The following is a 27783-nucleotide window of genomic DNA, read 5'->3' on the forward strand; positions in this document are numbered from 1 at the left end:
ACCAAACAGAATTGGAAAAATAATGACTTTGTTGCAAGTACTGTATCCCCCGAACTGCATGCATTATAAAAGTGCCACAATTAACAGTTTTAACAGAAATGGAGCTGTTTATTAGACTTCACTACTAAATAAATATTCACTTGTGAACTATGATACAAACAACATGTACACAAAATGTACAGCAAAAAGTATGGATATGGTAAAAATCTTTTACAGTGTAAATGGTCATCTCTTTTATGGAAACTCCAATATATTTCATTGATATTTAAAAAGCTCTAGCAAACTATTTTGTGTCATGGTGCACAGCTGATAATACTGATGGAGTATATAATCTGTATATTGAAGTCTGATTCTACTGACATTCATGCTGTGTGGTTTAGTTGTAAAATTCATCTAGACACTGGTACAGTAACACTGTATCCATAAAGTGTGACTAGTTCTACATGCTGAAGATTTTCTCCATGTTGTGCTTGACCAGTGGATCAGCTGCGACAGACTGGACCTGTTATTGCTTCATCGAACACAGTTTTTCATGTCATAACATAAAAACTTTCAAATTGCTTCATGGATCTCAGTTTGCAGAAAAAACGTCATGTTTTCTCGGATGAAATATCAGTTGAACTTTTTCATTATTGATATTAATCTGAAACATACACATATACAGTTGATCAAGGTACATTTCTTGATTTATACAATAAATTGACTTAAAATACACTTGTGCAATTGAATCTTGTTTCTTTGAACATATAATTAGCTAACAGAGGTTTTTGATGTGTACAGGTACGGTAAATGATGTGCTGTATTACAGTCTCATTTATCAAAGTGCAGAGGTGCGTGTGAAATGTTTCTCCAATTTTTGGCAAATCTAATGCTCATCTGTAAAATTCAATTGCTTTAGAAAATTCATTTTTATATATATATATATATATTTCTATGATAGCTTGTTTCTGCCGCAGCATAAATAAATTAAAAAGGTAACCGTGACTTTTTTCCAATCAATTCTGAGAAATCCGAGACAAAAACTCAGAATTCTGACTTTTTATCTGAATTCTAAATTTACATCTCGCAACTGATTTTTCTTTTTGCACGAAATAAAAAAAGAAATCACAACTTTATCTCATAATTCTGGCTTTTTTCTTGCGAATGCAAGTTTATGTCTCACATTCTGACTTCAGAATTTCATTCAAAAAGTCCACACTGCGAGATAAAAAGTCGCAATTACCTTTTTATTATTTAATCTCAGAAATACAAAAAAAAGTAAGAAACCAGCTTCCATAGTTTTCTAATTACACATATACATATGGAAATAATTATATTCACATGTGTGATATATTGCCAAAACACCTGTCAGTCTAAATGGAAAAAAGCTAAAAAGAAATTAAAAAAATTAAATAAACCAGTCAATTTGTTTTCCTAAGAGATCAACTGAAGTCCTATTTTAAAAAGTACAGGACACATCAGTATGGTGACCACACACATTTATCTTTCAAGCAAGTGATGAGTGCAAATCCAAATCTACTGCAGACGTATGAGTGTGGTTGAGAATCCCAATGGACCAGTGCAAACAGAAGGCACCTTACATGAAGGGGGTTTGAAGAGAGGGGGTCCTGACTGTACCTGCAGCTTCTGAACTGTCTCCAGTGCTGCTCAAAGACATCAGATCTCCCTGCTTCTCAGTGCTTCAGGTTTCTTTGGCGATGTGCTGGTATTCACGTTTGTGAGGAGAAGCTGATGCTGGATACCATCTTCTGGATCTTCTCCTCGTTCTTCAGGATGCTGGACTTGACTGCGCAGATCTTGTCCTGCTGGTCTTTGATTAAGTGCTCTAGTTCAGCGAGCTCAGCCTTCAGAGGTTCCACAACGCTGTCTGTGATTCTGAGATACAGACAGAGAAACGGCTTTGAACAGAAGAACAAGACATCCAAAAAGCAGCTGAAGATTTTAATCATGCTAAATATTTGGATGCACTGACAAAGTTATCATGGCTTATTTTTTATAGCTAATATAGTTGACAATTTGACCATTATTTGTATGACTTCTGAGAGTTCTAAATCATCATTTAAGAGGTTTCAGTTCAGTTAGGATGCTGTATATGTAGGCAGTATCCTTAGGGACAGAGCTAATATGCATGTGCACCTTTGTTCCTGTAGCAGAGCCTGTGCGTTCTCCTTGTTCTCTTTGCGCCACGTCTGCAGTTCGTTCTGCATGGAGTCCATATCCTCCTGAATGTAGTCCATGATCTTACCCAGAGGCAGAGCGCTGCGACACACCGTTTGTATGGACGAACACAGTCGCTCGATCTCCTTCGCCACCAATTCACGTTCCTTCTTACGAGACGACTCTGACACCAGTGACCGATCCTGCAGACAGACAGAACCACGGGAAACAGATCAACACTAGCAGTCTCGCTTCCTGACTGCTATTTCTTCTGTCAGAGGTCTGTCACAGTCACTTATAAAATGGAAAAGGGGAGACAGGATTTTCAACATGAAGCTATGATTGTGTAGAATTTTTTTTATAAATGTCCAAGTGCAAATCCACGGAAATAAATACTGTTGTCTACACACTGGAAAAAAAAATTCAAAAGCTGTTACTGAGTATATTTTCAAAACGTACACTTTTGTACCTTATTGACCCCTAAAGGGTGCATATTAATACCTAAAGTGTAAATATTAGTTCCTTTTGAAAGGGTACCATAGTGACTGCTAGTGACTGAGCTTTTTTTTTTCCTTCAGTGTGTGTAGACAACAGTTAGCAGTTAATTATGTGGCTTTGCACTTGGGTGAGCATCATATACTCGCTCTAATGTCATTTCAAATCTGTATGACCCTTTTCTCTGTAGTACAAAAAAGATTAAAAGAATGAAATAAATAAATAAATAAAAAAATTAATACAAATAATTGTTGGTTTGTCCATACAATGAAAGTCAATGGGGTCCAATGTTGCTGGTTTAGACCCCATTGACTTTCATTAATTACACAAAAACAGTTGAAACGTTCCCCACGCCCTCCCGTTTTTCTTTTACGTGTCACAAGTCAAGTACATGTTTGGAACAAACGACTATGTAAATGAATGAAAAATGACTAGTAGGAAATCACTCCCATAAGAGAGCACTTCAGATAAATGCTATAAATGTTATAAAGGTTAGAGGAAATCTATACCTACCAACAATATACTTTTGGGGAAAAAAGCAGCAGGGAGAAGTCTGCATTTAGTGGTTTTCAATGTCAAGGCTACAAATGTTTAGAATTTCAAGGCAGGAATTATACAAACCTTGCAATGTATATAAAGATCAAAATGAAAGAGACATGGGATCCATAACGTGAGTGAGTGGTTACTGAAGGCCTCCACTGTATGAAGTGTGGTTGGGGGGTCCTGGTCTGCCCCAGTCACCCTTCAGCCGAGCGTAAGAAGGCCTCCCCTGGCACACAGGGCCCGTGTCTATTTACTCAGCTGGGGCCACAGGCTGTGTGTGGCACTAGGCCAAACAGGCTTTACTCTTACAGCCTCAGACACACACACACACACACCCTCATGCAATGACTTTGTTTATTTTAGTAACAGGCTATGGCAGTGAAGTTATTTTACAACAGTATTCGGTAACAACTACTTCACATTTACCTCATTTCAAGCCGAACTCCTCAAGCAATTCTTGTCATTCTGGCCATAAACACCAAAATCTTCCTTTCTAAAGCCAGGTTCACACCACCAGTGATGTTGTCGCTGTATGTCGCTACACGGTGTACTGTGGAGATGCTTGTGGGTGTTCCAAGTGCTGTCGCTCTAATGTTATTGGTAGACATATCCTTAGAAAATGCAATCACAACTATTTATATTGCCAGTGATACAAAGATATCATTCTACTTTGACTAGGAATTAGACTTTAAAGGAAATAAAAGTATCATTCTGCTGTAAGAGAGTGTTGTTACATAACCTACAGTAAAGCTCAGTGCATTAAATCATTAACCAGTGCTAAACTGCTCTCTGCATCATATAATTAACAACACAAACCATCAATGTATGAATCAAACTGTTGACAAATTCTTTTACATGCATACTTTTTTTATATCCATGACGTGGTTGCAGTCAAATCATATAATACAGTAAAATCGCTCAGGGAACTCTGTCCCTTCTTTGCTACACCAGAGACAGTGACATATGAGCTCCACTGACAGATTCTTCACTCCTATTGGTTGTCTTTTGTGAAATTTGCTGTCGATTTGCATAAAGTTAAACTAATCTTAACGCTTGTTGTGTGACTCCCATCACTTGAAATGGCTAAATTCTGTCACCAAAGGGTCACCATGTTGCTTTTTCGCTGCGTGTCTCTGGAGGTGTGTACGGGGCATAAAGGGTTCACCCAAAAATGAAAATGACCCGATTTACTCACCCTCAAGCCATCCTAGGTGTATATGACTTTCTTCTTTCAGACGAATCCAATCAGAGTTATACTAAAAATGCCCTGGTTTTTACAAGCTTTAAAACTGAGAGTGAATGGGCGTTCAATAGTCCAAAAGAAGTCCAATAAAGCATATTCAGCCATCATAAAAAGTGTCCCACACGGCTCGGTGTTCATCTTCAGTTCTCTCTTCACAGCAGTTCAGTCAGTGTACTGTTTGAGTAAATGAATTACTCCGGGATATTGGTTTGTTTTAACTCAGAGGGAGTGTCAGCCACATTAAAAAAAGTTAACAACTTAAGTCATTTGTGGATTAAAGCTTACTGGAGACGCGAACCGTTTAAAACGATTCAGTTCGATTTGGTGAACTGGTTCAAGAAGATCTGGTAACATCGAATGATTCGTTCGCGAACCGGATATTAGTTAAACTGTTGTGTTTTGAACTCTCTCACAACAGACCGAAAGAGAAGACAATGCTGAATAAAGTCGTAGTTTTTGCTATATTTGCACCAAAATTTATTTTCGATGCTTCAAAAAATTATAACTGACCCTCTGATTTGACATGGACTACTTTGATGATGTTTTTCTTACCTTTCTGGACACGGACAGTATACCGTACGTACACACAGTTTCAATGGAGCGACTGAGAGCTCTCGGACTAAATCTAAAATATCTTAAACTGTGTTACGAAGATAAACGGAGGTCTCACTGGTTTGGAACGACATGAAGGGTGAGTTATTAATGACATCATTTTGATTATTGGGTGAACTAACCCTTTAAGATTTGAAATCTGAAAATATTTTCATAAAGTGCCGGTCTCTAATCATCTGTGTTTTGAAACTAAAAGTTTATTGTTACAACTTTACAGAGTTCAGTAACTCTATTTGAAACACTTCAAAGGTTAACTATGCTGCTTTACTCTAGAACTATAACAAACACGTGAGAAGAAAGACTAACTTAATTTTTCCCCCTCTCTGTGTGGTTTACAAGTGTGTTTGGATTGAAATGTGTAATAGTTGCCTTCAATGTGGGTGGTTTCTCCGGCCCCTGAACACCCCCTCTCTACACAAACACCGGCGGCCAGCACATTCGGCCCACTGTTCTTGGGAGCGCAAAGGCCAAGCCGGATTTGTTTTGTTTGCCATCCTCCTGCACCTCACCCCTTAGTCAAAAAAAAACCCTCCAGCTTTCTGTCTCTTTCTGACATAAATCAATCGTTTATAGGGGCTCTCATTTTCCTCTCTCTTCACTGGACCCAAGAAAAATATTTGTTTTGCACGAGGCAGCTGAGGACAGGTTTTCCCATTATCTCAGACAGTGACACAAGCGGGACGTGGAGTGTGCCTGGGGCAGGTGGCTTCCAGAGACACTGATGCATTGGGCCAGAGCCTCTTGGACCGGGACGCCTCATTTCCCCGCTATGTGGATCTGAGCCTTCAGCTGCAAGCCCAATTTGCTTAATTAAGAAATGCATGCAAAATGCTTGATTTATAGAGTGCTAATATAGAACTATGAAAATAAGTAGAGTTCAAAGTTTTGCAGTCCTCTTGAGAATGATAAACAACATGCTGTAGTGGTTCTGTGGATCTGAAATGTTGATTTCAAATGTGATTCACAAAATAAAAAATGGGCTTAAATGACTACAAATGAGTCTGACGTTTATTCAGTAATGAATACAGTGAGTTATTCTTCAGACTGATTCAAATCAGTAATGTGAATGAAAATGATTCATTAAAAGAAGCTGCTCAGATGAACCATTTGTTCATCAGTCGGTCTACACTGGCGTTGCATTAGTTTTGCATGCATTCAAAAGTACATACAAAAGTATGTTTTTTTTATGCTGGAGAATCAAAAAACTGGCTAGCACAGAGATTAACTTTGACAGAAACAATACTTGAAAATAAAATTATCAGTTTATTGTTTAAACTTGTGTATCGCTCACCCCTAGTTTGCATTCATTAACCTTTTTTGATTAGTTGGGAAGGGAATGTCTACCTGAGCATTTAAAAGTAAAAACAATTATTAATAAAATAAGTGATTGATTTTTGATTGGTTAAAATAGCATATTGGGTTGTAACAATGATTGGCTAAAGCCAGTGCATTGACTGGACACTTTCACAATACTTCATTTACGATTTAAAACTATTTCCACTTGACATGTTAAAAAAAATGATGTTCCATTTATCGGTTTAAAGACACAAAAAGCAGTTCAAACCGAATACACAAAAAGCAATAAAGATTTGTGGCTTCAATGGTCTATTTAAGACAGCTTGCTACTGGTCTAAAACTCCATGGTGGGTCCAATACTGACTCATAAGGGTAAAGATTAATTGTTTAGCAATGTTTAGGGGTTTCCTCCTTGGGGAAAACATGGGCCTCATCCAGCAAGATCATAAAAATAGCTGGGATGAAGTGAAGTGCAGAGAGGTTTAGTCGTGTACACAGGATGGAAGGGTCAGTTTGGCCCCGTGGGGGTCACTGCTGAGATCACTGTTCTGCACTTGCGTGCTAAGCGGATCAGCACAGAACCACAGTGTATGACAGTTCGGCTTATGAGAACCAGACGGCAGAAGGACTGAAATGAAATGCTATCAATTATGCTATCAGACTTTAGAAACCCATACCGTGGTATTTCACCGTAACTCCAGGGTCATTCCACAGAGATGTCAATCGTCTCTCGGTGAGGGCAAAATGTTGAGGAATGCAACAAGAGACATTTCCTTTACATTTCCAACAAAAAGGTAGATGTTTACTAAGACACAGCGCTGAAGGGATGATTATTTATTTTCCTGCCTGTTCTGCAGAGCGTGAGCTGGCGTGGCGTTCACTCAACACCCATCCATTTGTGTGCCATGGGGTTTATTTATACATTGCAAACCTTCATCAGGCTAATTTGATGGTGCAAAAGAGGGAAAAGGAAGGAGGAGAAAATGCTTATGAAAACGCAGCTGCTGTCAAGGGCCAATACTTTCAACAACAAAACAAAAAAGGAGACACCCTACAAGAAGTATCTTAGAATAATACACGTGATCTGGAAGGTCACAACAAAGGTCAGCTGCAAAATGTACGGCAAATTCTTCAGGAAAATGCACCATGATGGTGTAACGGCCCTTTGTAATATTGCATCTGGCCTGTCCTTTCAGTCAAATGAAACTATAACGGCATTTCAGATCTTAATGAAGTTCTGTCGACCCTGGCGAGGTAAATCCTCACTTATGAAGCAGAACAGAAAGCTCAAGCTAATAAAGCCACAGAATGAGTCATTGGCTGAGTTTCACCTTTGTTATTATTAAATGGTCAAAACTCAATTCTGTGGTCGTTCCAAAGAGATTAAATCATACGTACTTGATGTGGGGATCTCAGTAAACTTAACATCCTAGAGAGATGTGAGAGCGGAAGCTCATATTTGTAGAATGAGTTATAAGCACAGAAACTTCAAACCTGTCGAGGAGGATATGAAAGCTGAATATTTACATTTTTAACCCTGGATGCTACACCGTGATTACAGGAGAGCAGCTGCTTTATTGCGCTGACCTTCACCCCCCTTTCAAGTTAGGAAGGAAGTCATTAAAGACTTTTTTTTAATACAGCTGACTAGACAGGAGAGGTGTGGTGTGCTGGTTAACATGTACTGCCCTGAAAACACACGCCAGTTTCATGCACCGCAATTAAGATGGAGAATTTAGAAAGCTAATGAGGCTAAATTAAGTCAATTAGGAGAGCACGGCCAGCAGCGCTCAGATTCCAGGCCCGGTTTGTGGGGGAAAATCTAATGTGATTATTTGGGATTGAAAGGAAATCCAGTCTGATTGTTTTGAAATCAAGAACACAGGAGGGAGAAGCGCTGGCTGTATGGGCCAGCTGGGAGCAGCTCACTGTGTGCGGCTGAGGTTCAACACCAAAGGGGATTCTGCCAGTGGTGAAGCAAACAGAGCTCATGCCTTCTATGAAAAAATACAGTAACTGAATGAACTAAATGAAACTTTTGTGAACATTTATTCACCCTTATGTCATTCCAAATCTGTATCATTGTTTTTCTTCCATGCAACACATCAGGAAAAAAGCTGATGAACGTATTAACAACTCAATGAAATATAATAGGGACTCAAATCAAGCTCTAAAAGAGCTGCCACCTCAGCTTTACCATCAAACCTGCTTGACATTGCCCATTTTAGTTTATTTTACAAATGAAATTTTAAATAAGAACTAGACTCTAAATCTTATTTTGAGTCTTAAATCTTAAGTTTTTAAATTAGTATGAGGTAATAAAAACTTCATATCCTGTACTCTACTGTTAGAAAATTCACATTTTATATATTAATAACCTTTTATTATTAATATTATTAGTTCTATTAAATCTTTTGAAATCTGAAATTTAATTTAAAGAACAAAAAAAATTTCTCGCTGAAGAAATAAAATTGTTCTTTACTGCTTAAAAATTACAAAAATAAATAAATAAATACATTTAAATCAACTAATCATAAATTAACCAGATTTGTTATATGGAACTGGCAACCGAGTCAATATTCCTTACAATTCCCATCCCTACATCTCCCCACTGCTGACTCACTCTTTGAACATGTAACTAAGGTGGGAAGTTGAGGTGAGGGGGTTCTGCATGAAGCCCACCACCAAACACTGCATCCATCAGGCTACAGCCAATGACAGACAGATCGACCGGAGCATTCGTTCCGGCTAGGGTGGACCACCCAGTGCAGATGGCCCCTTCCACCAGGGCATGGACAAGATGCCTTCAAAACTCGATTTACATCGTTCTCATCTTCACTGGCTCACAAACAGCCCAATTCAAGCTAAAATATGGGAAGACATTGATAAACTGGCATTTTGGATTAACAATCATTCCAGGGGTCCTGAAAAATCGTTCCATAAATTTTATGTCCAGAAAAGAAAAGTACATAGCCTGAGCCGCACTGAAACTACGTCCAAAAAGTGAAATTGGTTTTATTTGCTTGTTAGAAATGAAATAGTATCTTAAATTAATCTATATTCCATTGATGACTCTTTATACTCTCATGGGGTTTATCTCAGATTAAATTCCCCCCAAAATTGTTATCTTAAAACAATCAGGACCTAAAACAAATCACAAGCAAGCTCCAACTCCAAGCCACCAGCACGTACTGGTTTTCAATTCGCAATTCAGTAATCAAAACAAACAAAATTCACAAATAAAAAGTCCACAATGGTTAACCACGTTAAATCTCTAAAAAGCATAAATGGTGCCATCATGCTTGTTTTGCCCTAATTATTTAAGCTCCATTGAAGAAAATACCACGTCAGTGGCTCTGAGGGACCGCAATTACATTTTGCCACTCCATTTGCATAGTTGCTTTCTTTAGTAAACTGATGGTGCACTGGGTCAAGCGTCCCTGAGGTATTGTAGAGCACTAAAAAATGCTGTTTCCCTTGATGAAGAGATTCTAAAATGCATTAATTCATGTTACTGGAATTTTGTTGTGAAAAACAAAACTTGGACCGTGTAAGATGGAATAGCACTGCCACCTAGTGGGGTTTTAATAGGGGAAAAAAAGATTGCACCATACCTGTTCTTTTGACTTTGAGGCTGGAGACGATTCATAGTCTTTCTTAGCCTCTAGGATTTTTTTCACAAGTCCACCTATGAACAAATGAAAACTATTCAATTATTTCTGATCTTAAGTGTGCCTTTAAAGGGTTAATTCACATAATTTCTGGCAGAATTTTATTTCAGGATGAATTATTTTTGCACATGGCTCACCGTGTTTGTCATTCCCTTGGAGTTCAAGTGAATTAAGCTGTAATGAAAAATAAGTCAATTAGTCCAAATCGTGGTGTTTTTTTTTTCTTTTCTGAATACTACGTACACACATAGAACATCTGTACTACCTCAATTTCAGGTATGTCAGGAGGAGGCGCAGCTGCCTCCTCCACCAGAAACTGCCCGTCTTCGTCATCCTCATCTTCAGAGAGCTTCTTGCTATCCAAAATAACAGTCGCAGGGGTCTTGGCACTGCCCAGCCTTAGAAAAACCCAGACAATGATATCTTTTATCATAAGTTCCTATTCAAAAGTTTGGAGTCAGTATGACTTTTATAAAAAAGAAATGAATACTTTTATCAACATTGAAAATACTAAGAAATAAACACTGAATTACTAATTTAAATCATTAGAATTATTTAATTTTTTTGCATGATCATGTGACACTGAAGACTGAGAATTTTAGTTTTGTCATCACAGGAATAAATGACATTTTATAATAAATTCAAATAGAAAATAATTATTTTCAATTAATTTAAATTGTAAAAATATTTAACAATATTACCGTTTTTACTTGGTGAGCATAAGATAAACATATAAAACATTTTTACTGTTCCCAAACATTGCATGGTAATGTATAAATGTTAAGGGGGTATTACAGGTTAGAACCCCCTACCTAAAGTAAAATCACTGTAACACAGCCAGCATGTGACTTACTTCATTAACACAAAGTGAGAAACTGAGATCCTGATGAGCGAGATCTCTCACCTCTCTGCTGGGGTCACATCAGCAAAGCTCTCCTGTCGTTTGACGCGGGGGGCTGCCGGTCGTGCGCTGCTAGGTCGCGCTAATCGTCTACTTACATAAACAAAAGAACAACAAACAAACAAAAGAAGAATAAGTTCACACAGGAAATCCACAAGTACTTTTTGTAAAATATGCATGTGATTTTATGCGTGGGTAGTTTAGGTAACAGGAAGTTCCTGCATAGATAAATGCTTACAAAAACAGTTGTGAGAACCAAGAGTAATGATCTGGATGAGAGTGATATCTTGTGGTTAGATCTTGCGGTACAGTGCAGTGAAAGCGAGGCCAGGCAATCTCTCAAGGAGGCATGTATGATACACTTCACCCAGCCACAGCACATTATCACATTGACTTACTTTGTTATCATTGGACGGAAATGTAGCCATTTTTGATCTTTAAAATCAACACACTTATGAGGTCATTACCACTAATTAAGAAAGAAGAAAAGAAAAAGAAACAACAGACCTATGTGTTGTTTGAGGTGGCACAGAATTTGTTGTGTCTCCATTCTCAATGTGGACTGGTTTCTCTGCTGAAGGGGCTTCCTCTTCTGGAAGAATAAAAAAAAAAAAGTTATGTTTACAGAAAAGGTAAACAATTAATTTCTTGAATCAAGGAAATTCTGAATCTGCAATTCAGCCGCTACATATTTAGCCACTGTTTAAAACACAACTGAGACAAACACACAATAAGATTAACACTCGGCAAGCACCAAACGCAAGGATAAAAAGCAAAAATTTGGCTGGTCCTGCGACTTATAGTCAGGTGCGACTTATTTATCAAAATTAATTTGACATGAACCGAGAGAAATGAACCAATAGAAAACATTGCCGTCTCCAGCCGCGAGAGGGCGCTCTATGCTTCTCAGTGCTCCTGTAGTCTACACTGAATACATTAGAGCGCCCTCTCGCGGCTGTAGACGGTAATGTTTTCTCTTGGTGCTTGGTTCTAAATAAATGCGACTTATAGTCCAGTGCGACTTATATATGTTTTTTTCCTCATCATGACATATTTTTGGACTGATGCGACTTATACTCAGGTGCGACTTATAGTCCAAAAAATACAGTATTAAATAAAGTATTTTTATTTAATTAAATAATTTAAGTTTGTTTCAGTTGATTTGTTTAATAGATGTAACAATTTATGTATTTTTCTGAATTCCAATTTCTATTATTGTTGTTATTATTATACAGCCATTCTATTTAAAAAAACTGCGTGAATATGGCCTGAGACAACTAAAGTGGAGAGAGTAAAAAAATTAATAAAAGTAAAAATGACAAAATTAAATCACAATAGGACTCTAAGGTTAAATTATGCAGCCTTACACACAAGCATTATTAATTTTGATTGCAATTTCTATTAAAGAGGATGAAAAAAATCAATTAGATTTATTGGTTTTATTTGTTAAATACAGTTTGCTGGCTGGTAAAAATTATAATTATAAATGATAAGAAAACGACACTCACCTCCTTCACTCTCAGTCTCATCTGAAACAGAGATGCACAAAAAAATCACATTAAACATCTGCTGTGCTGCTAGAAACATTTAAATAGATCAGCTGGACAAATAACAAAGCATTAATGTACTGTACATCAATAATTAATAGGGTTTGTTAAGAAAGACATGTTCAGTACCTTGACCTCCTGTTTTGGGCCACCGCCGCTGTCCTTTAGCTGATGAGGGCCTTGGGATCCGGGAAGGACTCTCAGCCTGAAAGGAATCAGGAAATACATTAGTTTCCATACATCGAGTTCCTCTCCTGTGGAGCCCTTAAACGGACATTAGTCAAGAAACATGCGAGTCCGCTTCCTTTATAAACACGACAATCTCAAGGGCTGTTGTTGCACATGTGAAATATCACAGACTAATAGTCGGAAAATAAGAAAATGCAGGAGGAAACAGATTTCACTTGGGACAAATAGAAATTACCTGGATTTCAGAAAGATCTGTAGGCTGAATGAAGACAAAACAAAACCCAACAAAGAGCCTTAAGACTTTTATGTTTATAGTACACTTTTAGCCACTAGCCAAATGAAAAAAATCTCACTGCTCCAAATGAGAAACTACTGAAGCTGTAAAGACACATGGTCATGGAGCAACTAAACTATATAATATATAATAGCGATGAAGATACAAAATCAGTCAGTCAGAGTGTGTGTAAGGGCACTTGCTGAAGCAAAACACTTGAGAGAAAAAAAAAAAACAAGTGAAAACTGGGAGAAACTTGGCCAAAGATGTTCATTTGATTTTGAAAAAAATGCAGGATTATTGAACTTTAAAAAAGTTATTTTTTTAAAAGAAGTGTCAGTTTTAATTTAAAATATACTTGCTTCTCATATACGCTAATATAATATAGATCAGTGACTACCATTCAAAAGTTTGGATTCAGTAAAAATTATATTTTTTATTCATCAAGGATGTATTACACTGTACAAACATGACAATAAAGACTAATGGTTACAAAATAATTATATTCGTCAAAGAATACTTAAAAATAAAAAATGCATCAATGTGTCCGCAAACATATTAAGCAGCACACCTGTATGCAACATTGATAAGAGTAAGAAATAGTTCATAAGCACCAAATCAGCATTAAAATAATTTCTGAATGATCATGTAACCCTGAAGAATAGAGTACTGACCACAAACTTTGGAACAGAAGTGTATATCGACACTTTTAAGATTTTAAAATGAGAAAGTTATTTAATTTTGCCTCAGTACCAGAGAAAATGTTACCACAGCAGGTAAAATTCATTACTACTGTCTCAACCAGGATGTCAGAAAGAGATCCTAATCCACCATCAAGAATGTCCTAGCGTAATACTAAATATGCAAACACCCATTATTCTACAGGGAAGCAAAGCAGGCACTGACATCACAACAGACTCGTACCTCCAGTTCACCGCCCTCATCCTCCAATTCAGAGGAACAAAGATAAGAACAATAAGCTATGAGGAACATTATGTCAACACTCAACAAGCTTTGATGATGGTCCTTACCTACTGAACACACGTAAAGTGAATAAACAGAGATCGAGAGAGATCAGTCTCACCTCGTCTGCTTCGGCTTCATGTGTTTTCCTCACAACCTCTGGGGGAAGCTTTGGCCTGCTGATCTCCTCTGCTGCCTTGATCTAGGGAAGACAATCTGTTTTTGAGTATTTAAGAAAGTCTTATAAAAGACTTTTATTTAATATATAAATGTTACGGAAATTTGCTTTAAGGTTTTGAAATAGTTCAGAATGTTAAATATTTCTTCATTTTTGTTTGTGTTAAAATTGTGTTAAAAACTCGAAAACTTTATTTCTAGGTTTAAATGGGATTTTAAATGCAAGAGAGGCTGGTAAAACTGGTCATTCATCTGTCATTGTGACCGATGACTAAAAAAGCTACAGAATCATAAGAAGGTGTGAACAAACCTTTCTATCACCTCTGTCCTTTGGCTTCTCGTCTGTCTCTCGGTGTGGTTGTTTATCTTTTTCTCTCTCCCGTCGTTTCTCTCGATCTCTCTCCTTTTCTCTGTCTCTGTCTCTGTGAGATTCCCGTTCCCTTTTCTTATCCCTCTCTTTATCTCGTTCTCTCTCCTTGTCCCTGTTACGGTCCTTCTCCTTCTCTTTGGTCTTGTCTTTCTCCCGATCCCGATCCCGGCTCTTGTCTTTGTCTCTGTCTCTGTCTCGGTCTCTGTCTTTTGTCCGGTCTCTTTCGTGTCCCTTGTCAGATTTCTCGGCATCTCGCCGGCGGTCCTTGTCATCCCTCTTGCTCTCTTGATCTCTTGGTTGATCTGGATCTTTCTGCTCTCGGCTCCCGCTGCTCTCCTTGATGCCCTTCCTCTCCTGGACAACAGCCAGAGACTACATCTAATTTTCACTTTCATAACAATAATCCTAACGGTTTCATGAGGACCCAAAAGTATTAAAAACTGATTTCATGAGTGAAAGAAAAAGGCACAATAAAAAAAGCCCAAGAGGGACATGGAATGAATAGTTATTCAAGACAAAACAGAAATCAGGCTTGGTTGAAAGTACCACTGGGTCAAAAGTAGGGCTGGGCGATATATCTAATGATATGATCATGCACATCTAGTCAGTAAATCTGGTTTACTGGGTGATTACAGCTAAATCGCCTTCACCTGCTTTAAAATGGAGCGGCATTTAATAGAGGGAGCCATAGATGACTTACAAGCTACACAATATTGCATTCATTATCGAAGGCGATTCATCTGGGATAATGAACGTGATATTGTGTAGCTTGTCAGTGATCTACGGCTCTGTTTATTAAATGCCGCTCCATTTAAAAGCAGGTGAAGGCGATTTAGCAGTAATCACGGAACCAGATTCACTGACTAGATGCGCATGATCATATCATTAGATATATCGCCCAGCCCAAGTCAAAAGCTCAAACCGGTCTCACCTCTCGGTCTTGGTGCCGCTCCCTGCCCTCTCTGTTCTCCTTGTCCTGGGACCTGGAGGTGCTGGGCTTCCCCTTCTGCTCCAGCTTGTCTCCTGCTAACATCCGCCTAACAGCCTCGTCACTGGAGAGCTGGAACAAGGACAGGACATGCTGTTTGACAGCTTAATATAATGAACACGACTCCCAAGCAACCCTCAGTATGCTCTCAGACCAAACAAAACAGGATTCAGAAACAGATGGGGAAGCATGGGGGTTAATGATCTGGGCTGGTGACCAAAACAATGTAGGTTGATAATGCAATCCGTTCAAAACCATTGGGGATTCTCTCTGGATAAAAACATCAGCTAAATATGTATTGACTAGCTGACAATTTACTAAAAAGATTTTCAAGTTTTCTGATGAAAACGTGTGGTGGGGCTTGATGCAAAATTATTTTACTTTTTTTTATTAGTTGTCATGTTTTTGTCATTTTCTACAGTTTTTAAAATATTTACATTTAACTTTAATTTAGTTTAAGATTTATTCTTATACTTCAAATTAAAGTTTTGAAATGTTATTTCAGTTTGCCAAGCCAACATTTCTAACTTTCATTTAAGTTTTCCAAGTTTACGTTTTTTTTTCCATCTAATGTTCAGATTTTATTTTAGCTTAATTTAAATTAACAAAAACATTTTTTATAGTTTTAGTAAAAAAATTATAAATAAATACTGGTGTTTTTCTGAATGTGTTAATTTACAGTTGCTATGGTGTTGCTTATCTGCAAAAGTCAAATGCAAGTCGATGGGTTTTTGTTATATTGCCCTCCAGGTCTAAGAATGAATATGAACAGCACCTCTCCTCAACAAACCATACAAATGATGTATCATTTATGCATCATTTATGTCTATAACACAAATTAAATTTAAGAGGTAATTTATTTATTTATTCAATATTGATGCCAATGCCCAAAGTTTTTTCAATATTCTGTTGCAAAATGCATATGAGATTTGAAAGCTAGGCACATGGAAAGACTGTCAGTGAAAAATGACTTCCGGCCTGTACTTCATAGAAAGCTATCATTTGACTTCTGAAGACTTGGAACAGAATCATATGAGCTATTTTATGAAAATTTTTTGGTATTTTATGTACTTTTTGGACCTTGACAGCCCCTTTTCATTATGTAGGATGAGTGCAACAAAAACATTTCTCAAAATACATTCTTTCATACATGCATTCCGCAGAAGAAAGAAAGTGGTGCTACTATTCAAAGTTACTTACGATCATTCTGAAGCAATACAAGGTTAAATGTTTCGCTCAAAGGTGACAGAGCAGGATTTTCAATTTTCCAGTACCTGGGTCACCCCTGTAATCTTTGACTTTAACCACCCAGCAACTTTCACCACTGTGGGCTCTCATGTCTTTTTCTCTTGCAACCTATAAAATATCCCAGTGTGCTGTAGAGCTGTCATTCAGTTTAATGTTTCGCACCTGCTCTTTGCCTTGCAGGCATCAGTGGATTCCCCTGATAACGCTGCTGGCGATGTTCCATCGCTCCTTAAACTTCAGGAAAGCTCAAGGGTGCAATTAAATGAATGTGTCTATAAATTACCCCCTGCTTGGACATCATTAGTCTTGAGTCATTCACTAGTTAAATAGCTTCGAGCGAATCCTGCAATACAGAAGTATAGTAGCTGAGTGATCTTTAATCGCAGGACTGACCTTGTTGAGACAGCACTTAGCAATGACCTGCAGCAGTTCGTTGGTCTTCTCTGGCTCGTGTCCAGCTACAATTCGAGCAGGTTTAGCTGCCAAGGACTCTCCACTAACCAGCATCACCACATCGATGGCCTTCTGCAGGAATGCTATTTTTGAGTCTTTGTCCTGAAAGGTACATGAAGAGAAAAGAGTAGTTGAAACAGAATTGCAAGCATTATGTCTGTATTCAAACAAGGTTCAAACACTATCCCAGTCTGCCTTTGTTCAAACAAACAGGGAGTTCCACACGAAACGCATCCCATTGGACAAGGCAAGGCTGTCACTGCTCGCCTAGTTTGGCCACTTCAACAAACAGACTGGAATTCTGCTTGGGGCCACTAAGGATGCATAAAACAGCCATCGGGCAAATGTTAAGGCAGGGATTTCCAACCTTCAGCCCAGAATATCTTTCTCCTGGGATTGAAAAGAGTGCACAAAACCACTTGAGACTCCAATAATCAATGCTGACGGTGACAAAAACAACACAACAAGTACACACTTTAATAGTAACACAATTGAACAATCAAGATGATGTGTAACTTATGTGAATCATTTGTGCTGTCAGTCTCGTGTGGCCCTTGGGTGTACATACATTATCACTCCTTTAAACCCTCTTCTTCTCTATTTCTGCTTTGCTGGTTATGATGAAGTGCAACTGTCCATACTGTCATTGAATGCTTTCATACTTCATGAGGTTCCTAATGAGGTCCCAGCGGCAGAACAACCTGTATGCTGATGTGACCTGTTATGATTTTACACAATCAGCACAGCACACGGTGTTTAATATCCAACTACTGGCTACATAATATCCATGCAAAAATAATGTTTTATGAAGCTAATCACTGAAGCCGAATTTCATGAAAACGTGTTCATGTCATAAACATTGCAACACAAAAATTAAGAAATATATTTTGCATAAAATGAAGCCCGTTTTAGGACCATTAGAATTTTATGCAATGTAACATTATGACAATAAAGCATCTTTTAAAGAAAAACTGTAATATTGTGAAATATTATTACAATTTAATATATATTTTAATATATTATAAAATGTAATTTATTCCTGTGACAATACAAAAGTGACAAGGCAATACAAAAGTGAAAAAAACATTATACTATACTATAGTATAATACTATACTATTCTATACTTTAATAACTCAATCACATTAAAAATGTCCCAATGCAATGCAATTTTTTGGCATCAAAATACTTCCCTCTTTCCCAGTTATTATGTATAGACATCTATAAGCTATCTGTAGGTAGATTCCCCTGAAAAGTGTTAAAACTGTGGTGCTGTCAAAACATTATAATGTCATAGTATACCGTCGGGCCGTCCTGTTTCACACAGGTGTGGGGAGGTCATTTATTATGCATGCTGGGACATCAAAGACCAGAGCTCTTTCAGTCAGCCCCACGTATGGAGAAGGATCAGACGTGAACTCGTCACTGCTGTGGTGAGCTAGTAACCTGCATCTCTTACAGGGTCACTGATACTGATCCAAGATAGTTAAAGGCATGGTGCTTTTAACAGGGAGATCTATCACACCTCATGACTCCCTACGATGTGGGACTTTGGCACGCTAATTAAATGGAGAGTCTTGAGTTACACTTAGTTATCTGATCAATGTTAACACCTTAACAGAAAAAACACAGCGGAGTGGAAGTCTGAGATACTGTGGCTACAGAACCCAAGAACACCTAATGAGGCAGAAGATCAGGTAGATACAAGAGGTCAACCGTAACATGATGTATCACTGCCAAGTAGGTGGATTAATTGGCGAGGAACATAAAACTGTCATATGATTGTATGGTAGTACCGCAATAAGCGAGAAATAAGTCTCTGGTTTGCACATTTACATATGCACACATATATAGCCAAAAATTCCTCTTAAAGGTGCACTCTGTTATTTTCCCCCTATTAAAGTAAGCTTTTACACAAATAAATGTAAGTGTTAGTACTGTTAAAACATTTGGGATTTTAAGATTTTTTTTAATGTAAAGAAGTCTCTTATGCTCACTAAGGATGTATTTATTTCTTCAAAAATACAGTAATGTTGTGAAATATTACTACAATTTATTGTAATTTATTCCTGTGATGGCAAAACTGAATTTTCAGCAGCCATTATGCGAATCTTCAGTGTCACATGATCTTCAGAAATCATTCCAATATGTTGATTTACTGCTCAGTAAACATTTATTATTATTATTATTAAAGTTAAAAGCAGTTCTGCTGTTTAATATATGCTTGTGGGAAATATATGCATGTTTTTTTTCTGTATTCTTTGTATTCTGTATTCATTTATTTGAAATGGTAGTCTTTTGTAACATTGAAACATCTTAACTGTCACTTTTGATCAGTTTAATGAATCCTTAATGAATAAAAGTATTAATTTCTTTAAAAATATATATCTTACTGACTCCATACTTTTGAATGATAGTCTATGTCAAGCACAAGACCACTGATATGAAAAAGAGCCAGCTAAATATAACTTACAAAAACTGTGCACCTAATCATTGCCTCTTAAAGTGGACACATTTCTCTTGGTGATTTACCTTCACGTTATCTGCCTTCATCTCTGCTTCTCCATAAAGTCCTTTCATAAAGCCTGTGGTACGAATTATCTAAAAAAAAAAAAGGGAAAACTTTTTTACAACCAAAATTTTAATCCAAAAATATAAAGACATAGACTCGGTTTCAAAGGTTAACCACGTTGTTGCCCACTGCCTTCTAAAATCATACAAACTGAAACAGAACCTCAAAAGTGATTGATTTGGAACACTCTACAGATAGGAACAGTTATCATCACTTTTGTTAACTGTTCACATTAAAGACAAAAAAAACTTCCATTGATGTATGGTTTATTAGGATCGGACAATATGTGGCTGAGATACAATTATTAGTATACAAAAAATCTAAATACTGAGAAAATCTCCTTTGAAGTTGTCCACATTACTTCTTAGCAATGCAAATCTCTTATCAAAAATTAAGTTTTGATATATTTATGGTAGGAAATTTACAAAACATCTTCATGGAACATGATCTTTAATTAATATCCTAATGATATAACGATAATTTTGACCCATACAATGTTTTTTTTTTAGCTATTGCTAAAAATATTGAATAAAGATTGGTTTGTTGTCCATGGTCACATATAATGACAGAGAAATAATTTACTAAATATTAAAAAACAACGTAATTTAACACAACATTACACTACAATATCAAAAAAAGTTACCATATCATTTTTTTTTCTCGATTTTCTGAGAGTATATGTCTGTTTTATCCCATGAATGTCAAGAATATGTTTCCAACCCTTGAGTTTGCATAACCATATTGAGCTATGCCTAGTAACGTTAACCAGGTAACGTTAAACATTTCAACAAGAGCTCTGAATGAAGTGACAGTAACTTAACGTTAAAAACCCAGCCAGAAGAAATGTGAGATTGTTGACAGCGTTTCAACAGTTATTGCAATGGTAAATATATAATTAGCTTGCTTACCACCAATAAAACATCAGGATCATCTTAACCCTGAAAGCAAAGCTCCGGCCATTCAAAAATGTTAAAGCTAAAACAAGATGTTTACAAATCAGGCCAGCATATATTACGATTTATCTGTTACATTTTAAAGACTATACGCAAGCTACATTAGCCGGCTAGCGTTTTAAGATCTAGAAACTGTAACTACTTGAAGTGTATGAAGGTAAATATGTAGACGGTGAGCGAAATAAAACAGCACTTATGTAATAAAAAATAATGTTTGGAACAACTGACCTCGCTGAAGATGTCGTGCAGGTATCGAAACGGCGGTTTGCTGAGCAGCTTTTCTGTCAAAGGAGGCTTTTTGATCACTTTTCCCAGAGTCTCCTGGGTCTTTTTGGCTACAGATTCATTCATGGCAACAAATTTAAACGGTATTTAGTGTAAAAGGTGTTTCTTTGATAATTAATCGCCGTTACTGTTCTGCTAGCAGCAGATTTCTGCTCGCTAAACTCTGCTTGTTGCCCTGGCGATAGCTTTCTATCCCACAATCCTCCGTTGTGCGGATTCTGCGCTTGCGCGAAACCTAGGTGGTCGTCAAGGGCTACGGGTGTCCATGACAACAACAAAAAACAGTAGAGCACTGTCAGAACCATAGACATATAGAGCTCTGGGTCAGACCATAGACGTCTATGGGTCAGACCAGCTGGGACAAATATCGTTTTTTTTTACTTATGCATTAGTTAAAAATACCTATATAGAAAGATTAACTTTAAACAGTGTAAAAACACTATAAAAAAAAAAAAATGTGCAAAAAATAAAAACGAAACACAATTAAATAACAACAATAATAATTATTATAAAAAATAGACATTTTGTAATAAAATATTTAAAAATAAGATTTAAATTAATAAAAAAGTATTTAAATTAATTTAAAAAAGCAAATACATGATACAACAAATAACTAAAATAAAAATGAAATACAAATTAGATTACAGAATACACATATTATTTTTAAATAATTATTGGTTAATAAACAACAATATACTACTTCTAATAATAATGTTTAAAAATAAACACTTTTGTAAAAAATAAGTAAATAATTAAAAATAAGATTTAAATTACTTGAAAAATAAAAAAATAAAAAAGAAGCAAATACTTGATACAACAATAAACTAGAATATAAAAAGATATACATATTAGATTACAGAATATATATTATATTATTTTAAAATAACAATTTTAACAACTAAATATTTAATACATTAGTTAAAATAACGATATGAAAAGATAATAATAATAAATACAATATAAAATAAAAAATAAAACAATGTAAAAACACTTTTTTTTGGCTTATTTTAATTTGCTCACAATAGGGCAGGGGTTTTTAAACTGGTGGCAAAAAGGATCCATAATTGCAAAACAAAACAAAACAAAACAAACAATAGATTAATTACTAAATAAAATTGATTTTAACAACAAACACACCAACCAACAAGCTACTCTTTTCAGCTGGGTGGTCTTTAGATAGATAGATTAAAACTACTTTTAAAACTTTTCATTATTAATATCCTCAAATCACAAATTAGACACAGGTTAATGATTAAGCATACAGGCCTGCACCCAAAAAATGTCAGGTTGCTGAGCTTGTTGCATAACACTGTGAGCATTTCATAGCTCATTCCTGAAAAAACAGTATGTGAAAAATAATATTTTCGATAATGAAATTACTTAAATTACAGATGAAAAAAAATCTGTTTGCATAGGCCACATACTATACAAAATATCAGAATCAAAAAGAGCTCTATTATCAAGTATAATGGCGCACACAAGGAATTTGTTTTAGAGACATAAGTTTCCAGTACACAGAGACAACAACACACAGACAATAAAAAAATACATATATGTAAATATAAATAGACAAATATTGAAAAATAAATTGAAAAATAAATAAATTGTATTTACAATTGCACTATAGATGATAGAAAGGAATAGAATAGAATGAGATGCAGGGATGTATTAGGTTGGAGATGGTAACAAATAAATATAAGGTTAATTGCACATTTTAATTGCATAACTGGGGAACATTTAACTGTTCTTGAGGTAGATTGCCTGGGGGAAGAAACTTTTCTTGTGCCTGCCTGTTCTGGTATTTGCGGCTCTGAAGCGCTATACAGATGGCAAAAGTTCAAAATAGTGAATTACTTGGATGTGATGGATCCAGAGTGATTTTATGAGTCCTTTTCCTCCCTCTGGATGTACTTAAAGGGTGGTCAGGGGAGCACCAATAATCCTTTCAGTAGTCCGAACCACAGAAGAGACAAACCAGACCAGTTATTGAAGTGCACAGGACAGACTCAATGACGGCTGAGTAGAACTGTTTCAGCAGCTCCTGTGGCAGGTTAAACTTCCTCCGCAGTGGAGTCAATGTGATTGTCCCAGTTCAGGTCCTGAGAGATGGTGGTTCCCAGGAATCTGAATGACTCCACTGCAATCACAGTGCTGTCCATGATGGTGAGTGGGGAGAGTGCAGGGGGTTTCTCCTGAAGTCCACTATCATCTCCACTGTTTTGAACGTTCAGCTCCAGGTTGTTAAGCCTGTACAAGCCAGCTGCTCAACCTCTTGTCTGTTAGCAGACTCGTCACCATCCTGGATGAGACCAATGACTGTAATTTCATCTGCGAACTTCAGGAGCTAGGCAGAGGGGTCTTTAGAGGTGCAGTTGTTGGTGTACATGGAGAAGAGCAGTGGGGAGAGAACACATCCCTGAGGGGCACCAGTGTTGGTGGAGCGGCTGTTTGATATGAATTTTACCCAGTCTCACTAGCTTTTGTCTATCTCACAGAAAGCTGGTGATCCATTGACAGATTTGACCCATACAGAGCTAGGAACAGAGAGCTGGGTTAGTGTGATCTGGAGGGCTGTTGCGATGATGGTGTTGAAAGTCCACAAACAGGATTCTCACATAAGTCCCTATTTTGTCCAGATGTTGCAGGATGAAGTGCAATCCCATGTTGACTGCATCATCCACGGACCTGTTTGCTCAGTAAGCAAACTCCAGGGGGTCCAGTAATGTCCTTCAGATGAGGCAGAACCAGTTTTTCAAATGACTCCATGAAGAAAGACATTAGAGCCACAGGTCTGTAGTTATAAAGGCCTGTTATCTGGGTTTGTCCATTTTCCTAATATGTCAATTGAGCTTCTGTGATTGGCTAAACAAATGTTAGAGGCATTCTGCATTGCCTGCATGCAAAACCTGTTTGGGAGGTCACGCATAGTGAGACTATAAAAATGCCTTACAACATAGTAGTTGGCTTGGAGAGAAGGACAGTAAATTCAGTTCACCCGTTTCATCCCCGGTAGGTCTATTTTACTTGCTATTTTCTTAATTTCTTGTTATTATAAGAATCTAAATCTTAATTTATTATCCACATCTTAAGGCTGGTTTGTTTGTTTGTTTGTTGGAGCACTGAGAACTATCTTGATTTCACATTACTCTCAGTGACATGCTTGAGTTTCTTTTTCATTTCACTCCAAGCTTGCCAGCATGAAAAGCATGCCAGATTGCAAAACCATAGTTATTATTAGAATATCAAAGGAAAACTTTACTTTCAATTCATAATTGCATTTGATACAGGACAAAGTATGTGTGAATTATTATTTTTGGGTGAAATTATTAGTTGTCATTAATATCATCAAATTAAATTGTAAAAGATAGTTTCTCAAAATAAAATGCTCTGTAATAGTCAAGTGAGCATTTGTTACACGTTTCTGTCAGGACAAAGTTTCACAAGCACGTTTGTCCAGTTTAAAAGCCCTTGTTATCTATTTACGAGTATGTCATGGCATGTCAGGACCCAACCTTAAAAACAGTTGAATAAAAGCATTAGTCACGTTTGACTTTCCTTTTTATTCTCTCTCTTCTTTTCACAGGACACATAGCACATATTATAATCATGCAGCACTGGATGGTCTGCATATTACTTTTATTTATTGTGTTCTGTGATGTCTCTACTCAAAGGAAAAAAAAGACAGTCCAAACTCTCTCAAGAGGTATCAGTGAATTGCATATACATAAACAGACCCAAATAAGTCAATTTTGATCCTATAATAAGGTAAATTGGTCATAGAAAAATGTCTAAATTTCTTTCAGGTTGGGGCGATGACATCACCTGGGTTCAGACTTATGAAGAAGGACTGTCTCAAGCGGTCAAAAGGTACTTACAGTCACATTAAATGCCACTCTCACTTGTGCTTTATGCATAATCAGATTTTTATTATCTGTTTTATCATAGTAAGAAGCCTCTGATGATCATTCATCATTTGGAGAATTGTCCGCACAGTAAAGGTTTGCATCTTTTGGATACTGCATCAAACAGTTTACATGATCTGTAATCAAATGAAAATGTATAGATTGATTCTTTGTGTCACACATGTAAGAATGCTTAAAAAAAAGGATAACCCAAAAATAACAATCCCAAACATGTACTGTACAGTAAACAGGTGCATTGTTTCTTCATATCGGTGGTTTTCAATCTTTGAGATGCCGTTGGCCCTCCAATTTCAGCTTCCAAGAGTGAGGGTGCCCATCATCAAATTAAAAAAAAAGAAACAAAATATTTACTTGAAATATATATATTTGATACTTTTTACAATGTATATAAAACCCTAGTTTGAAAACCCCTAGTTTAAATCACAATCTGAAAGTAACAAGTGTTGCATAAACGTAACAAACCGTTTGTATAAAATGCCATTGCATGTCAGTGTATTAATCTTTTTTCGGTACTCTATTTGCTTCCTTTTAGCTCTGAAAAAGGCTTTTGCTGAACATCAAACCATTCAAAAGCTGGCCAAATCAGATTTCATCATGCTCAATTTAGTGGTAAAGTACTATCAAATATTCAACAGATATTGAAGTGAGAAATGCATCTAAAATGGCAAGAATAAGCTAATGATTGTGATTTTCAGCACGAGACTTCTGATGACAACTTGGCTCCTGATGGCTTTTATGTACCCAGGATCTTGTTTGTTGGTGAGTTTTTACATTATTTCCTATTAAAGTGTAGTTCAGTGTAATGACTTATCAAGTCGGGATTGCCTGATAATACTGTATAATCATAACTCTGTAATTAATGGGATTTCAATAGCAGAAGCACGTTAGGTAACAATATTAGGTAAATATGTCAGTGTGCAGGTTCTGGTGGAACAAAAACAATGCGCACTGGTGGTCTAAAGTTTGAAATAGTTCAGATATAATTAATTATAAATAAAATATAGAAGACAGAAATATTGGTAAATATTATTACTATTTAAAATAGCGTTATTTTTTTTTTTTACAAATTATTATTATAAATACTCCAGTCTTCAGTGTCAAATGAAAGAAATCAATATAGATCATTAAATTGATCCAAAGAGACAGAAAGGACATTTATAATGTTGGAAAAGATTTGGTTACACTTAACAATAAGGTTACATTTGTTAACTATATTTAATGCATTAGCTAACATTAACTAACAATGAGCAATACATTGTTAAGATTATTTATTCATCTTTGTTAATGTTCACTAATAAAATACAACTGTTCACTGTTAGTTCATGTTAGCTCAGGTCAATTAAATAACATTTATGTATACAGCTTTAGATAATGCTGGAATCAACAATAACTGAAATTAATAAATGCTTCAGAAGTGAAGGATTTTTCACTGTTCGTTAATGTTGACTAATGAAGTTAATCAAATGGAACCTTATTGTAAAGTGTTATAGATTTTTTTTTTAAATAAATTCTTAAGATTATATTCACCAGTGAATCCTGAAAAAAAGGCATCATGGGTTGAACACAAATATTAAGCAACACAACTGTTTAGAACATTAATAATTATTTGTGCATTGATTTGCATTGCATTGATAACATTGATTAGAATGATTTCTGAAGGGTCATGTGTCACTGAAGACTGGAGAAATGAAGCTAAAAATTAAGTTTTGCAACATTAGGAATATATTATATTTCAAAATCTATTCAAAAGCTAAAAAATTATATCCCACACTTTTATTGTTTTTACTGTAATTTTGATCAAATAAACACAGCCTTGGTGAAGAGATTTCTTAACAAAAAAAAAAAAAAACAAACAAAAAAAAAAAAAACAATAGGCCTAAACAAATCTTAATTATTCCAAACTTTTGATCGCAAGTGTAACTAGTATTATATCGTGATATTAGGAACATATTTGTGCAACTATATTATATTATATTATTTTTAATGTTTAAAAAGTAAGCATTTATATATCATATCAGTAGTCCTGCCTATTTGTTGCACTGCTCTTAAAATCTGATGGGCCTGTTTCATATTCTAAGTAAAATATCTTTTGAATTATATTTGGCTGTGATATTGAGGTGACTTGTGTGTTCCTCCTCCACCCAGATCCCTCACTGACTGTGCGAGCTGACATTGCTGGAAAATACGCCAACCGAAAGTATGCATACGAGCCGAGCGACGTGAACATCTGTGAGTGACTTTCTGTTGTCTAATGAGCTCCACTGAGAGGCACGGGCTAGATATTGTCAAGTGCTTTCTCACTCCCAACAGCAGAACTGAGCTGTTCATTGTTTATTCACACTCATCCATACCACATTCTCTGCTACTTTATGTGCTTGTGAATGTGCTAATGTTAAAGAATTATATTTATTTTACTACGGTTATTAGTTATTCAGGCATTAATCATACCCCTTGCCTATATCTTTGTTTGTGTCCAGTGGCAGACAACATGATGAAAGCCAAGATCCTGCTCAAGAGCGAACACAAGAAACATACTGATCTGTGATGGATAGATGACGCTTACCATTTTTCAATACTTGAACACAATTCGGGTTTCTTTGTGCAACTAACAATATTCAGTTTTCAATAAAGTCTGTTAGTTATATTAACATTTCTGTGTCCATTCCTTTAAAAGCAAGAAATAATAGCAAAATCAGGTAAAACATAGCGATCAACTTGACTAAGATCAGTGGGAATAAACTGTTGCTTCAATTCAAAGTCCATTAACTAGTAAGTAAGGCAACACCGTCCTCCATTCTATAAGGATTAAGAAGCATGACTTGGTTTTAATTTGATTTGTAAAAAGGATCAAAAAAGCACAATAAGAATGAATGTGTGTCACAATGAGGAAGAATGCAAGCATCTTCCATTATGCAGTGACACAAA

General features: G+C 36.3%; 2 protein-coding genes across 4 annotated transcripts; one reads left to right on the forward strand and one right to left on the reverse strand.

Moving 5' to 3' along the window:
- Positions 1–87: 87 nt before the first annotated feature.
- Positions 88–21128, reverse strand: LOC128020107 (TRAF3-interacting protein 1). Of its 2 annotated transcripts, none has more exons than XM_052606725.1 (15): positions 20879–21128; positions 19658–19726; positions 17068–17229; positions 15370–15498; positions 14379–14792; positions 14013–14093; positions 12595–12670; positions 12427–12447; positions 11426–11510; positions 10922–11008; positions 10283–10415; positions 10155–10191; positions 9961–10034; positions 2137–2360; positions 88–1875 (listed from the first exon to the last, which is right to left on the reverse strand). In XM_052606725.1, exons 1-15 carry the CDS (start codon positions 20999–21001, stop codon positions 1710–1712), a joined length of 1881 nt encoding a protein of 626 aa, XP_052462685.1. In that variant the 5' UTR covers positions 21002–21128; the 3' UTR covers positions 88–1709. The 2 variants fall into 2 exon arrangements, with proteins under 2 accessions (XP_052462685.1, XP_052462684.1); XM_052606724.1 differs by having other exon boundaries at positions 10922–11011.
- agr1 (anterior gradient 1) lies at positions 18670–27506 on the forward strand. Of its 2 annotated transcripts, none has more exons than XM_052606730.1 (8): positions 18670–18822; positions 24519–24638; positions 24739–24802; positions 24881–24933; positions 25391–25467; positions 25554–25617; positions 27004–27087; positions 27336–27506. In XM_052606730.1, the coding sequence occupies exons 2-8, from the start codon at positions 24542–24544 to the stop codon at positions 27401–27403; spliced, it is 507 nt and encodes a 168-aa protein (XP_052462690.1). In that variant the 5' UTR covers positions 18670–18822; positions 24519–24541; the 3' UTR covers positions 27404–27506. The 2 variants fall into 2 exon arrangements, with proteins under 2 accessions (XP_052462690.1, XP_052462689.1); XM_052606729.1 differs by lacking the exon at positions 18670–18822 and adding an exon at positions 23853–23944.
- Positions 27507–27783: the final 277 nt, after the last annotated feature.

This window comes from Carassius gibelio, chromosome A9 (assembly GCF_023724105.1).
Source record: "Carassius gibelio isolate Cgi1373 ecotype wild population from Czech Republic chromosome A9, carGib1.2-hapl.c, whole genome shotgun sequence".
Taxonomy (NCBI): Eukaryota; Metazoa; Chordata; class Actinopteri; order Cypriniformes; family Cyprinidae; genus Carassius; species Carassius gibelio.